At 38.0% G+C, this 13,031-nt stretch overlaps 1 protein-coding gene across 3 annotated transcripts in view; it reads left to right on the top strand.

Annotated features, from left to right (window-relative positions):
- KIF26B (kinesin family member 26B) overlaps positions 1–13,031 on the top strand; it is a 285,582-nt gene that overhangs the window by 174,847 nt on the left and 97,704 nt on the right. For all 3 annotated transcript variants that reach the window (XM_068185364.1, XM_068185365.1, XM_068185366.1), the window contains one exon: positions 4,119–4,302. In XM_068185364.1, coding sequence (XP_068041465.1) covers positions 4,119–4,302 — 184 coding nt within the window. The remainder of the gene's footprint in view (positions 1–4,118; positions 4,303–13,031) is intronic.

Below are 13,031 nucleotides of genomic sequence, written 5' to 3'. Positions count from 1 at the left end.
TAGGGAGTTTGCTCAAAGACTGATTTCCAAACAACACTTCCATCTCCTTTCCAACATACATTAAGGTACAGCAGGCAAGGCAGTTTTGGGTAAGTAAAGGTAGTGTTTTAATTGCTAGGGAAGGTCATTAACCTACTTGGGGCTTATCAAATCAAGTGGTCAATGTGTAAAATCAAGGCTCTGGTAAGCCATCCCTTGCACAGATAAAGTTCATACCTTACTCCTTGAATGCTGTACCCAGCCAAGAATATTTTTATAATAAAATGGAATGTGTATCTCCAAATAAAGAAGCAAAATAGATTTTTAGTTCAAATTAAAATTGTAAGTATTTACAATCAATTAATACATGGCTGTTTAGCATCCACAGCTTGTGAGTAATTTCCTCTGTGGAAAATAGGATATAAAAATGAAATTTCAGTTCCTATTTTGACAGAGAAACTGATATGCCAGCCCAGTAGCCTCTATGATCGAATTTTGTTTCCAAGGGTAATAAGTACTGGATGCATTTTAGTGTAGTATGAAAATCCAGTGAGAAATAAATAAATTATACAGAGATACACACCTAAAGAAATCTCTTCAGATGTCACTGATGATGGAGTGTGTTAGTCACTGTTACTTATCAATGATCTTTGCTGACACAAGTGCGAATAATATTTTAAATATCCACTTAATGTTCCACCTCCTTCTGAATCTAATTAACCTAGTGGGCCTACTGACCTCTACTTTGATAATCTTAAAATTTTAACTTTGTCTTGGATAATGTGTTGCTGAAAAAAATTTTTCTTTTATCAAGCTAAACAAGCATCCCTTGAATTTTATTAGCATTAATTTAGAAGCCTGGGTTTGAAAATCCCAGCCTGCTTGTAAAGTGATAAGGGGAAAAAAAAGTCACCATTTCTGCATAGGTGAGGTGTGGAAACAATTCTGACTGCCCAAAGATATGCATAATTAAAGTCTTATTTTAAAAAACAAAAAGCAGAGAATATCCTTTCACGAAATTATCTCAGTCTTTGCTATGGATCAGGTGGACTTTCAGAGCAGTTCCCCTTTCCTGCCAGGGCAATGTATTAGTTTTATTTGGAATGAACTTTAATCAGCTTTCTAATGTCCCTTCTGCAATTTCAATTCTTGATCTTGTGATTATTTCCTCTGCCAGAAATCTTGTAAGCCTTCAAAAAGTCTCCAGCTGCTTGTTTGCATCAGGACTCTCAGGAAAGAAATAGTCCAAATTATCTGAAGGCGTTAATCCAAAGTATATTAGCTAAACTGGATTAAATATGCATTCATTTGGAAGGTAATTCAGTAAAATGACATTAAAGACAGTTCTGTTGTGAATGAGTATGTTCACACAGTGGTCTAATGCAGTTTAAATGATGCCCTTCGAAAATTGAATTTGGATCACGTTCCTTGTGTGTCTCTGTGGACACAATCCCTACCACAGCCATACCACACACAGTGGGGAAGTGGTTTGCAAGGCAGAGATCCCTGCACAGCCCTGCATAGCCCATAGCTGATATTACTTGGCTCAAGTGGGAGCTAATATAACCTGGAGTATGATCAGCTTATTGTCAGTACATAAAGCCATGCTGCCATCGCTGCCATCACCATTACTGCAGCACTATGCAGAGTCTCAAGTGGAAATCAGAGCCCTATTATACTAGATATTAAATGAAAGAAATAAAATAGCTGGCTTTTGTACAAAGGGCAGAGCCTAAAGAGCTGCTGGTGGAGCTGTGCAGGCTGTGAGCTGCACTGCCGTCAGGTCTCCCAGGGTCCAGCCTGGTGCTTTGCCTGACGAGTCTGGTGATCCAGAGAATCTGCATGAGAGAGCCAGGCCTTTGACTTGCTTGGAAAGGTAAAATAATGTGATTTTCTAACCTCCTGTGCTAGATCACAGGGCTAAATCACTATCAGTTGGGATGACCAGCTGTGTTTAGAGCAATGCTAGCCACTCAGGCTGAAGGACTTTGCTCACTCAAATGTACTCACAAGAAAGCCGCACTTTACCTATTTGTGTCATATTGCAGCCTACATGTGGTTATACTATCCTTCTCTTCCTAATTAAATGCTTGGGAATTACCTGATGCTTATTGCCTTTTTCATCCCCTTCAACCAAAATTCAATCCAGTCTGATAGGGCTTGTAAATGATTCTCTAGCCTGCCATGCATTGATTTCTTCTGCTTGGGGAAAAACAGAGAAGAAGAAAACATGAACTTGTGAGAAATAGTTAATTGTTTTTCATACATTTTGCCAGTCACAGGCCAAAAATAAAAGGAAAATGCAGGTTATTCCATTTGTATGCTATCTCAAAGGTTATAACTATCAAACTATAATATAATTCCAAGATTTTGAAAAGGCCAGGTACCTCCAACAATGTGTTTCTGTAAGAAAATATCAGCTGTGTGCTTGGTTGGGTCAAGAAGTGGTTTGTATTACACTGTTAGGTTTGTAAAAAGAACAGCAAATTCTGGAGGAGCATTTCATGGCAAGAGGGGTAATAGCTCTGCCAGTCAATTCAGGAAACAGCTTTTAGGGTATGTATTTTCACCAGGGCATGGAAATATTGCAAGGAAAGGGAACAATGGTTTTGACCAACACATTTTGAGTATGTTTTCTATGAAAAAGAAAGTGTATGCTTAAATGAGAGGGACAGGTTATGAACTGCAGTCTTTAGGTCAGCATAAAGACAAAGGATAGGGAGATGGTACAGAAATTTCTGAGCTATAATTCTGTGTCAGGTCAGTTAAAATCTCCTGGTGTTTTCCTTTTATGGGAAACAAATTTATCTGGAAGTGATTTGTACTTGTCTTAGGCTAAAAGAATACACTCTGGTGGTGCACAGAGTGTACTTGTGACCAGCTGCCATATGGCAATGTCATACCCAGCAGTAATTTGTCCATGTGTTTGAGACACCTGATACAAACACAGGTTACTTGCATATTGAAATGTATGTGTACATGTGTGTGTCTGTGTGTGTATATTCAGTCCTTCTTCCCTGACTTCTTTGGGTAAAATATCATTACTTTTCTAAGTTTTGAGTTGGGTAATATAAACTGATACCAGTACAGCTAAAGCTTCTTAAAACAGAAGGATTTAGAATTATTTGTCTTGAGTGTCGCACTTCAGCAAAGCAAGGAGAGCTACTGTCAGCACAGATTGTTTTTATACATACATATATTAAGTCCCAATTGTCTGCCAAAGCAAACAAAATTGTTCTATCCATCTCTCCTTTGAGCTGGTACTCCTGCTGACCTGCTCTGTTTAAAGTGTTCTGTTTTGCAAAAGGGAAACCATGGGACAGCATGATTAATATTGATGTCATCCCTGGGCAGTGCAGGATACAAAAATGTTGGAACAAACCAGCTGCAACAAAGAGTTGAATGTTGCATTATGTCTTAAAATAAAACACTTTGCAGAATAAAAAACCTGAATATTTCTGCTCCAGAAAAGCTTTGCTTTTAAATCAAACACTATACAAAATTCAGCATTCTTATCTGAGAATTCTGTACTAATAAAAAGAGTCTTCACCGTTTCCTCTGCTTAGTGGTTAATGCAGCTGGAGTTTGTATGATTGTCTCCATCTCATCACAAACAGCAATATTTTCATTGGTCAGCATTTGTCCAACTTTTAGACTGGCTTATGTTTTAAGAGGTGATAAAAATTTTGAACAGCTCATGCAAGGCTTCTTAGACCTCAGCAGAGTCACCTGAGCATTTATCACTAATTAACTCCACACAAGTATTTATTTCCTAATCAGTGACCTATGCATGAGACACAATTCTGTGTGAACCTTTCATAATTTTAAAACAGAAATTGCTGTATAGTTCATTGGTTTGGATTTGGAGCTTTCTTGCAGACTGAATTGTTTCAACAGATAAAATAGCGACAGAGGCCTGATTGTGACTCTGCTTAATGAAGACTCTAAATTTGGAGCAACTTTGTGGTCAATGGCATTAGAATAGTACTTAGGAGTGAAGAACAAGAATTATAAAACTATTGGGATCAAGGAGGTCAAAACTGAGAGCCTACATAAATAGTAACCTGATAAATATTTTTATTTATTCCTGTTGATGAATTTGAGGTTGTTTCAGCTTACTATTGTTGTTTCTCCCACAGAGCTGCTCAGAAATTGAACCTGTCTTCCAAAAAGAAGAAGCACAGGCCTTCTGCATCATCTGTTCCTGAATCTCCTCTCTTCTCTACCTGCTTCAGCAGTATCCTTCAGACTTCCCCACCACCTGCGCCACCATGTTTGTTGAGGGCAGTCAGCAAAGTGAAAGACACTCCTGGTTTGGGCAAGGTAGGCCTTGCAAATACCACTAAATACTGATTTTCTTTGGGAGAAGATTTTATCCTTGTGCAAAACATTAAGGGAATTGGAAAACCATGTCCTTTCTCAGTTGGCTTTGTTGTATCTGGTCCCTGAACACGTGTTAAAAGGCTTAACAACTTGAGTTAACTAATGCAAGTGAATTTCTAATAATGTTGTGTTGTAGATGTCGGCAAACCCAGTGGGAAGAATGATGATGTCTGACTTATTTCAGAAGGCTGAATGATTTTTTTAAATTATAATTATGCTATGATACATTAATAAAAGAGGATACTAAAAACTACATGCTACTCTCTCTAACTATCATATTTCACCCCCTCACAACTCGTGACCCTGTTCTCCAGAGTCCAGACACAGGTGGATCTGACTGGCCATCAGGCCCAAACAATCCACCGTGATCCAACCGGGCATTCACTCTAGGTAAACAATTCTCCAAACACATTCCACAAGAGAAAAACAAGGAGCAGAAATAGAAATTGTTTTCTCTTTCACTTCTCTCTGTGCACCTTTATAAAAATCCTGAGAGTGATAGACGTGTGCTTGCCACAATGTTAACACAGACAGACCTAGTTGTGCAGCAGTTATACACTTCAAAGCCCAGCTACACTAATGCACCTGCACTGGGACCACAGTGCTACTAGGTGGAGTTAATGTCCATTCTGCCAGGAGGTAATATCCATTCTGGGTTTCGGGAGTAGTTGTCTCTGTGGCTGTGTATAAACTGCATAGCGATTGCTTTCTATGGTATATTTTGTGTTCTTGATCCCTTTGCTTTCCAGACTGGTGTCTTGACTGGATACACTGTAATTTGCTTCTGGTTTATGTTTGCTGGCTTTCTTCCAGTATATTTACCTGAACAAAACCTATGCTTTTAATGATAAATTGCTCCTTTTTTCTTCTGTCATGATATTTCCTCCCATTCTGCTTAATCATTCCCTCTTAAAATGCTGTTTAGGTACACATTTATGTTGAGGTGATGGAGGAGGTGGGTATATAGTTTGCTATTGCTTTATAGTTTGTCTGAGTGGCCCTTCCCTTTTTCCCTGTTACAAGTGGAGAGCCTGGCATATTACATCTGGGAATATGAGCATGCACTTGCTGAGAAAATCAGTTTGCTTTAATCAAGGTAGTTTCTTATCAAGCATCTGTGTGCGTGGCTTATCCATATTCCTTGAATACTGAGCAGTGACAATGAATTTGGTGGAAGTTTTTGTTTAGAAGAGAATTTGCAATGTATGATCTGGGACTGCTGAGCATAGGATGGGCTTCAGAACTTTCCCTGCTGCTTTTGGTTATTCACTTATCTTGTGCAGTTCCAGAGTTTCCTTTCAAAGGACAATGGTATTACTTTCATGGCTGGTTTAATGCCTGTTTGAAAAGAGATTCCCTCCACCTGGGGCTCCCTTCCTTTCCCTCTGGCCTGGTAGGTGAGAAGAAATATAGAAATCTGTCATGGTGTTATAAAACTTTAATAGGGATGCGTGTTCTGACTTCAGTGGAGGAAAGAGGAGTAAACTTGAACATGTTCCTTTTTATAAGAAATTGCGACACAATAGATTAACAATAGAAGCCATCCTCTCAGAAGCCTTACTTTTGTGCTTGGGATGGGTTACATCTGAATAAAAATTCCATTGAGGAATAATCAAGGGTGTTTTCTTGGAAACAGGGGCTTATCTCCCATCTTGGATGGCATCAGCACTTTTCCTAATTATTATTTTCACATGTCCCAAGGAAAGGATCTACATACAGAGACACAAACATAGCTCTGTCTAAACATTCCAAGCTGATTTGACACTTTCTTGTTCTTCTTGCCACTGGTTTCCAGTGGAGAGGGCTTGAGAAGCAGTTTTGCAATATTCCCAAACAGACCTGTGATTTGCTTCTGCAAAACCATGTACAAGAACAGGCTCCAAGCTTTCCAGCTATGTAAGTAAAACTGAAATTTTGCAGCCCACATGATGAAGGAGGAATTTATTTTCATTTCAGACTTACTGTCCCAAAACTCTCAGAGTATATAAGTAGCTAAGAGGTTTTAACACATTGACACCCATGCTTCTTCAAAGCAGTAAATCAAATTAGGTTATTTCATATAATCATACTAGAGAAAATTAAAATTTTCTGCATTTGTATTAGCAAAAATATGTCTAACCTGCAGTTTCTGGAAGCCAGTTTCATTTTTTCACCTGTGATTTCTTTTAGGAGTCACCTTATAATTATGACCTGAAGCTTGTATACTTTCATCAAAGTTTCCCATCACTTTACCTCTGTAGCACAATTTTCATTTTAATAAGTCAGAAATAGTTGTGAGGCACAATAAGTAAATAACTTAAGGATAACAATAACTAAGGATAACAATGTAATTTATCTGTCAGACTGGGAAAATTTTAGATGAGGTAATGGAATTTCCAGCTTATTTGCTTTCAATTTTCCACGTTTATGTATTCTGTTTATTTAGGTTGGGATATGATTTGATAGAAGTATGTTAAAACCTGTTACTTTTCTCAGCATTTATTCTTATATAGTGTTTTCTGTAAGGGTATAAATTTATGAAATGTGAACCCATGTGGAGGAATGAGGTTCAGGGAAGCTAAATGTTGTTTTCAATATTTTAGAGTTTTTTCCTGGTTTGTATTTAAATAGCATTTTATGAGCAATCTCAGTGTGATAAAACTCTATTTCACTTTGGGTTTGAGTGGGCTGGGCAATTTCTAATGTGGCAATTTGTTACCGGAAATTCTGGTTCACCAGAACTGGAGAGATGGCTATTGCCAGGGATTGTGGATTTCTGAAAATCCAGGGAACAGCTGCACTCAGGCTGCCTGGAAGGCAGGTTCACTCCCACAGGGCTGTGAGCCCTGGCACACACACTGGGTGTTACTGGCTTGGTGTCAGCTTGAGATCTGTTAGTTTTCCAGGGGAGGTGGGTAACCAAGATGTGAAGTATAGGAAGGTGGGTACATTAAAGCTTAGACTTTCAGGGTAAATTTAATATCACAATTTTCTAAAACAAAATTGCAAGCAAACAGTTGCTATTTTATATTTTCACTTCTACTAGAAATTTCAAAGATTCTCCTTCTCATTGCAAGATTAATGACAATTATTTATTTAAAATTATAGAATTTATCTGTCACGTGTAGGCATATAATTTTTTTTAAAGTTAAAAGAGGAATATCTGCCTATCACCAATATATTTAAAGTTAGTAAGCAGTTCATTTAGAATGGATATGGGTCCAACCCCCCACTGAAACATCTAAACTGATGACGGTTTAGAGAGTATATATTCAGGTTGCATGCTTCATGCCTTTTCTTACAAAATGCCTTTCAAATCAAAATTGTACCAGCCTGGACTTTGAAAGAAGTATTATTTGAAAACTGAAGTTCAGCTTCACAGAAGCAGGAAGATGATATTAATAATGGAATGGTAGGACTGCATAATCAGCATTTTACTTTGATGTTAGATACACCACTGAGCCCAGCAGAAGTACCACATTCTCAAAGAAACAAGCAAAGGATCAGAGTCTTTGTTGAACTCATTTCCAAATAGCTCTTCCTGATGCTAAATACAAAGGTGTGGCCCTATTGTAAATATATTAACAGGAGTGCTTTTATGGATCATAATTTATCTGTGTACTTTGGATTTACATTTGCTGGCAGAGGGAGATGATCCTGAGTGGTAGTGTAGTATCCCTGCAGTCAGTTCTTGAGAGTTTTCCTTTGAGCTGAGTGCCCAAAGGAAATCCTGTTCCATAAAGTGCAACAGCTTGAGCATCATTTCTTCTCTCTCTGCTGTCTTTAGATCCTCACATTCTGAGAAACAGATTGCTTTTATTGAGTTTATCCAGAGAGAGTGCTACTGTTCTGGATGGCTGTACATGAAGGTTCCCCAAATCTCAGTTTTCTGAAAGATACTCCTTAAGTCTGTTGTGTCCTTGCTAACAACAAGCCAATAACAGAGCAAAAAGGTGTTCTGTGCAGAAATAACTAATTATTCCATGCCTGCACTAAGATGAATTACTCTAAGGCCATTCTAATAAGGTTTGCTTAGATTTGCTCTCCAGTCTGCTTCCCTCCGTCCTCCCTCTACACCTCCTTTTCCATTTTCTGTCAAACAGAATCAAAAGTAAACCAACACTATTGATGAAAATCTGATATGTTCTTTCTGTGAAAGATGTTGTTCTGCTGAATCCCACATTTGACATGAAAAACAGCTGGAATGAAAAATTTTTTGCCAGCCTGAATAAATAGGTTGTTTTCAAGTGGCAGGGGGTTAGGATAAATGGATGTGGTCTCTCTGCTTTCTTTCATTTATTATTTTTTTCTGTGTGTAGAGGTATAAACCTCTGTCAGTGAGAGGTATTTGTTATGTTTGGGCAGACATTAGTTTACTTTTCCTTATGTATATATATATTTTTTGTTGTTCTTGTTTTTTGGTGTGGATTTTTGTTATTTAGTGCTTGTTAATCTCAAAATGAAATAGCAATGCTTGGGCACTAAAATCATCCCTATGCACAAGTACCAGGAAGAAGCAAGTCACCACTGAAATTTCTTCAAGTAGTCTTTTTTGACCTGTTAAAAGAACAATTGTAATTTGTGGTTCTAAAACAGGGCCTAGACCTGTTTTGCTAAATTATGTGTAAATTCAGATTAAAAACCCTCTGTTTCTGTCTAGAGCAGTTATGATATCACTGTAGGAAAGAGGAGCAGAGAGATGGGAAGCAGGAAGAAACAATGAGGTGTTATTGGTCATCTTGGTGGTGATGTCCTCAACCCATCATCAGTGTAATATTAGATACCTGTTCTCAAGCTCGTGTAGAAGCGGAGATTATTAAAGGGTAAATAATAGATTATGCTGCAGGTGCTCATGAGGGGCCCTTTCCAAGTGTGTAGGACAGGGTAGGAAGTGGCACAGAGAGGGTTTTGAGAGTTTAGTGAGTGAATGAGAGATGTGGTAGCTGATAGCTCATCAAGCACCGGACTGAGCATGGAGTGTGGCTGGGAGGGGCCTTCAATGGGAACCAAGACACAGCCAAATGGCAGGAGTGGCAGCAGGATGCTGGCAGTGTGATAGATACTCCTGAGTCATACAACTTTCTCCCAAGGATCTGTGTCATATAGTAAAGAAAATGCAGTTAAAAATAATTTTTCAGTGCCTGGCTGGAGAACCTAATCTTCGTCACAACACAGTATTTGATTGAAATAAGCCCAAAATCTATTATTCACTTTACACAGGTCTGCAGCTTACTTTTTTCTCACATTGATTTATATAAAACTGTGTATGGAAGCATCCAAAACATTTTGTCTAACCTGAAAGTGTGTCTACCAAACCAACACAGTATTTGTCAAAAGTAACAGTGAAGAAAGCTCTAATGCACAAGCAGTTTAGGTTTGTGAGTAGATTCACAACTGTTTTTTGGCTGGGACAGAAGCATATGCTAATGCTTTGGGTTCACAAGCTGCTAGTATTTCAGCTATCCACTGCCTTAAAATAGTTTTTGTTTACTTTTCACTAAATCAGGCAACGATTATTGCACTGTCTTTGACATGCTTTAATCTGAGCTATATAACAATGCAATAAGGGTGTTAATAATGAGCAACTATTATATTGGCTATGGCCTGTATGGATCATGGTGTGAACAGTCCTTGTCAAAAAATGTTTTCAATAGCCATGTCAACTGTTTGTATCAGTGTAGGGAAGTAAAGAGATGTTCTTACACTTACATGATTTTCAAAGTTGATTTGAAGGGAACAAAATTGATTCACATCTTGTTTAAGTCCAAAAGGTACAGGAAACCTCCCTTTCTACTATGTTTTCATTTTAACATGCTGGTTGATGGATGTCAGGATTTTTTTTGTCTATATTACAATTGTCATACAGTTTTGTCTACGTTTTTGTCATATATTTAGCGGGAGCTTATGAAAACCTGTGCTATTGTCAGCAAAAAACCCCAGCCCAACTTGCAAAATATGTTCTGTATTTCACTTCACTGCCAGCCATTTTTAAGGTATTTCCAGAAAGAATGAGAAGAGGTTCTCTTTCCTTTGTAAAGCCGAAATCCTTCCTTTGTAAACCTTCATCCTTCAGGTGTATAGGGGCAAAAGTTAACAGATAGATGACAAAAGTGATTTTAAACCCTCTATCACAGAAAACAATTTCTGAGATCAGAGCTGTTTTTTCCCCCAAAGTTACCATGGCTACTGAAAGGTGAGAGGATGACCCCTTGAGGCATTTAAAGGAGACATATGTGTTCATCTTTGTTGTCAACATGATTGTTGTACAAATTAGTTAGTTCCACTTGGAATGAAATCCAGGTGGCCTTTTGCCCTCCAGTCAGAATTGCTCAGGACTGTGTTTCTCCTCACGAAATGTACTGTTTGGACCTGGTGGAAGCTTTCTTGCACTTTGCCTACATTCCTGCTAGATGGGATTTTCTAGGAGGAGTTTTAAGATCAAGCTGCTTTAGGTAAAAGGTGAAATTATTAGAATCTGGAAGAATTGCTGTTAACAAAAATCTCTTACTTTTGTCAATCATGTTTTTTATGAACACTTAGTGTGCCCTTCTCTAAAGTAAAGCTTATTCTGGATTTGGTAGTACCAACCCAGGCATGCCAGAAGCCTGTCAGATTGCATTTTGGTTGACTTGGAGGTTTAAAGTGTATTTTAATGTGTAGTTTAAATAAATTTATATGCAGTCAAGTTTTCCATGTTTTAAAGAACAGCTGTAACTGCTGTTTCTTTGCTTTGTGAAGCTTCTAGAAGCTGCTGCTTCAAGGGAACTGGGAGCATTGGAAGTGGTCCACTATTGTAGGCACCTATTTATCTATTAATTCCTTTGTCTCTGTTGATTTTCCATTTAAAAAAAAGCCATCTTTCAGACTAGCAGACATCTTCCTCTTCACTGGTGGGCAGGGTGGTGTGAAAACTGCAGCAGAGAAAATGGGGTTTTCTAGAGAGTAACTTAGTCTTTATGTGCAACTCTTTGCTTTGGAAAAAAGAGATCTCATTCTCTATATATCGCAGTGAAGAACTTGTATCCTAATCTGAGTTTGGTGATGGCAATTGGTGATGCCAAATATTGGTGATGGCAAATATGGACAAGAGACTGTTGCTCATTAAATTCCTTTTTTTTTGGTCAAAAAATACTGAAATGTCTCTCCCTGTAGTGACATCTTTCTAGATGTATTCAGAAATTGTACTGATGAGCTTGTGAGCACAAGAGGTGGCTGGAGGATAGTTACAGGTGGAATTGGACTGGACAGAAAAAATATGAAAATGGCTGTACCTCAACTCACTTTGATGGCATTTTTTATTTATGTGTTAGAAGAATCAATCTTTTCTGTACTTCTTATATAGTATATTTCACCTGGGAAAAGAGCTACAAAGGCTAGTTTTGTATGGTTTACCTTGGTCTATTTTGATGAATTTTTTCTGTAAACATTGGTGAAAAAAGGAAAATTATCTTGCTCAAAATGCTTCAGGCTGGTGGTACTAGGTTTTGTACATTTGATTTAATTTATCCAGCACCCTCTGCATTGTCATATGATTTTATGCCCAGCAATCTATAAGTTTTATGCCAGTTGACTGCTTTCTTGCTTCAAGTCACTTAGTGTTAGGAATGCCCATTATTTGAGGGCTCCTACTTGGCTATGGGCCTTATACACAAGGCTCACATTGGTCAATTAATGTTGATAACCTAATGAAGCTACAGAAACCTTTACTCTTGCTAACCTCGTAAGTACAGTTTTGAAATATTCTATTATTGAAATAGTATGACAATACAGTGGCCATGTATTTTAAAGTCTCTTAAACTTTGAAGGACATGCAATTTGAATGAAAATTACTGGATTTTTCTAGGATATAAACCCATTGTTTTTAATACTGATCTCCTCCAAGTTTTTCTGAGATGCTGCATTTTTATTAACTTTGCTTTTTAATTTAGGTGATACTGCTGGTTGATATTTTGGAGCACTTTGATAGTTCTGGTTAATAACTTCCATTTATTTTTTAAGGCTTTCAATAATACTTCCAAAAATACCCACTTCTTCCCTGCCCTCTCCTCTGCATCTCACCTCATTAAATTGATTTTTAAATTCGTGATGAAGAGATTAATATAAATCAGGAAAGTCAAGATGACAGAAACTGAAAATTTCATGAGTATTTCTCATGCTCAATGCTGAAGAAGGAGTTTAAATACTGAATAGTTTGCTGAATCCAGGATTGTGGTGAGTTTTCTGACATATTAGGCAAGTAACAGGCACTGTACTTAGAGCAGTCAGCTGTAGACCATATTACAATTATTTTTTCTTTAAAATTTCCTAAAGCTCTTCTCCTCCCAGCCTTTTCCTTTTGTGTTTGACTCCTCTCAACACATGTCAGAGAGCAGGGATGCGGGCGGGATGGTGACACGGCAGGAGGCTCTGCTGTAGCACTGCTGTAACATCATGGGCTAATGATCTGTCTGAGCCTCTTGGTTCAACTGCAAGGTCGTTCTGCTTTTTCTTTTCTAAGGGTCTGGGCCTTACCTCATTTCTCTGGTACAACATTGACTTCAACACATAACTAGCTCAGCTGAGTAAGAGCCAACGTGAACTGCATTTTAATACGGAGAATACCATTAAAATGTATCTCCTCTTATTCACCGTCTCCCCATTTTTTGCCTTTTCCTCTAGGATTCAAATACATTGTTGGGAATATCTCCCTA

This window comes from Anomalospiza imberbis, chromosome 3 (assembly GCF_031753505.1).
Source record: "Anomalospiza imberbis isolate Cuckoo-Finch-1a 21T00152 chromosome 3, ASM3175350v1, whole genome shotgun sequence".
Taxonomy (NCBI): Eukaryota; Metazoa; Chordata; class Aves; order Passeriformes; family Viduidae; genus Anomalospiza; species Anomalospiza imberbis.
Note: the sequence above shows the minus strand (reverse complement) of the source record. Positions and strands in the feature narration are given on the sequence as shown.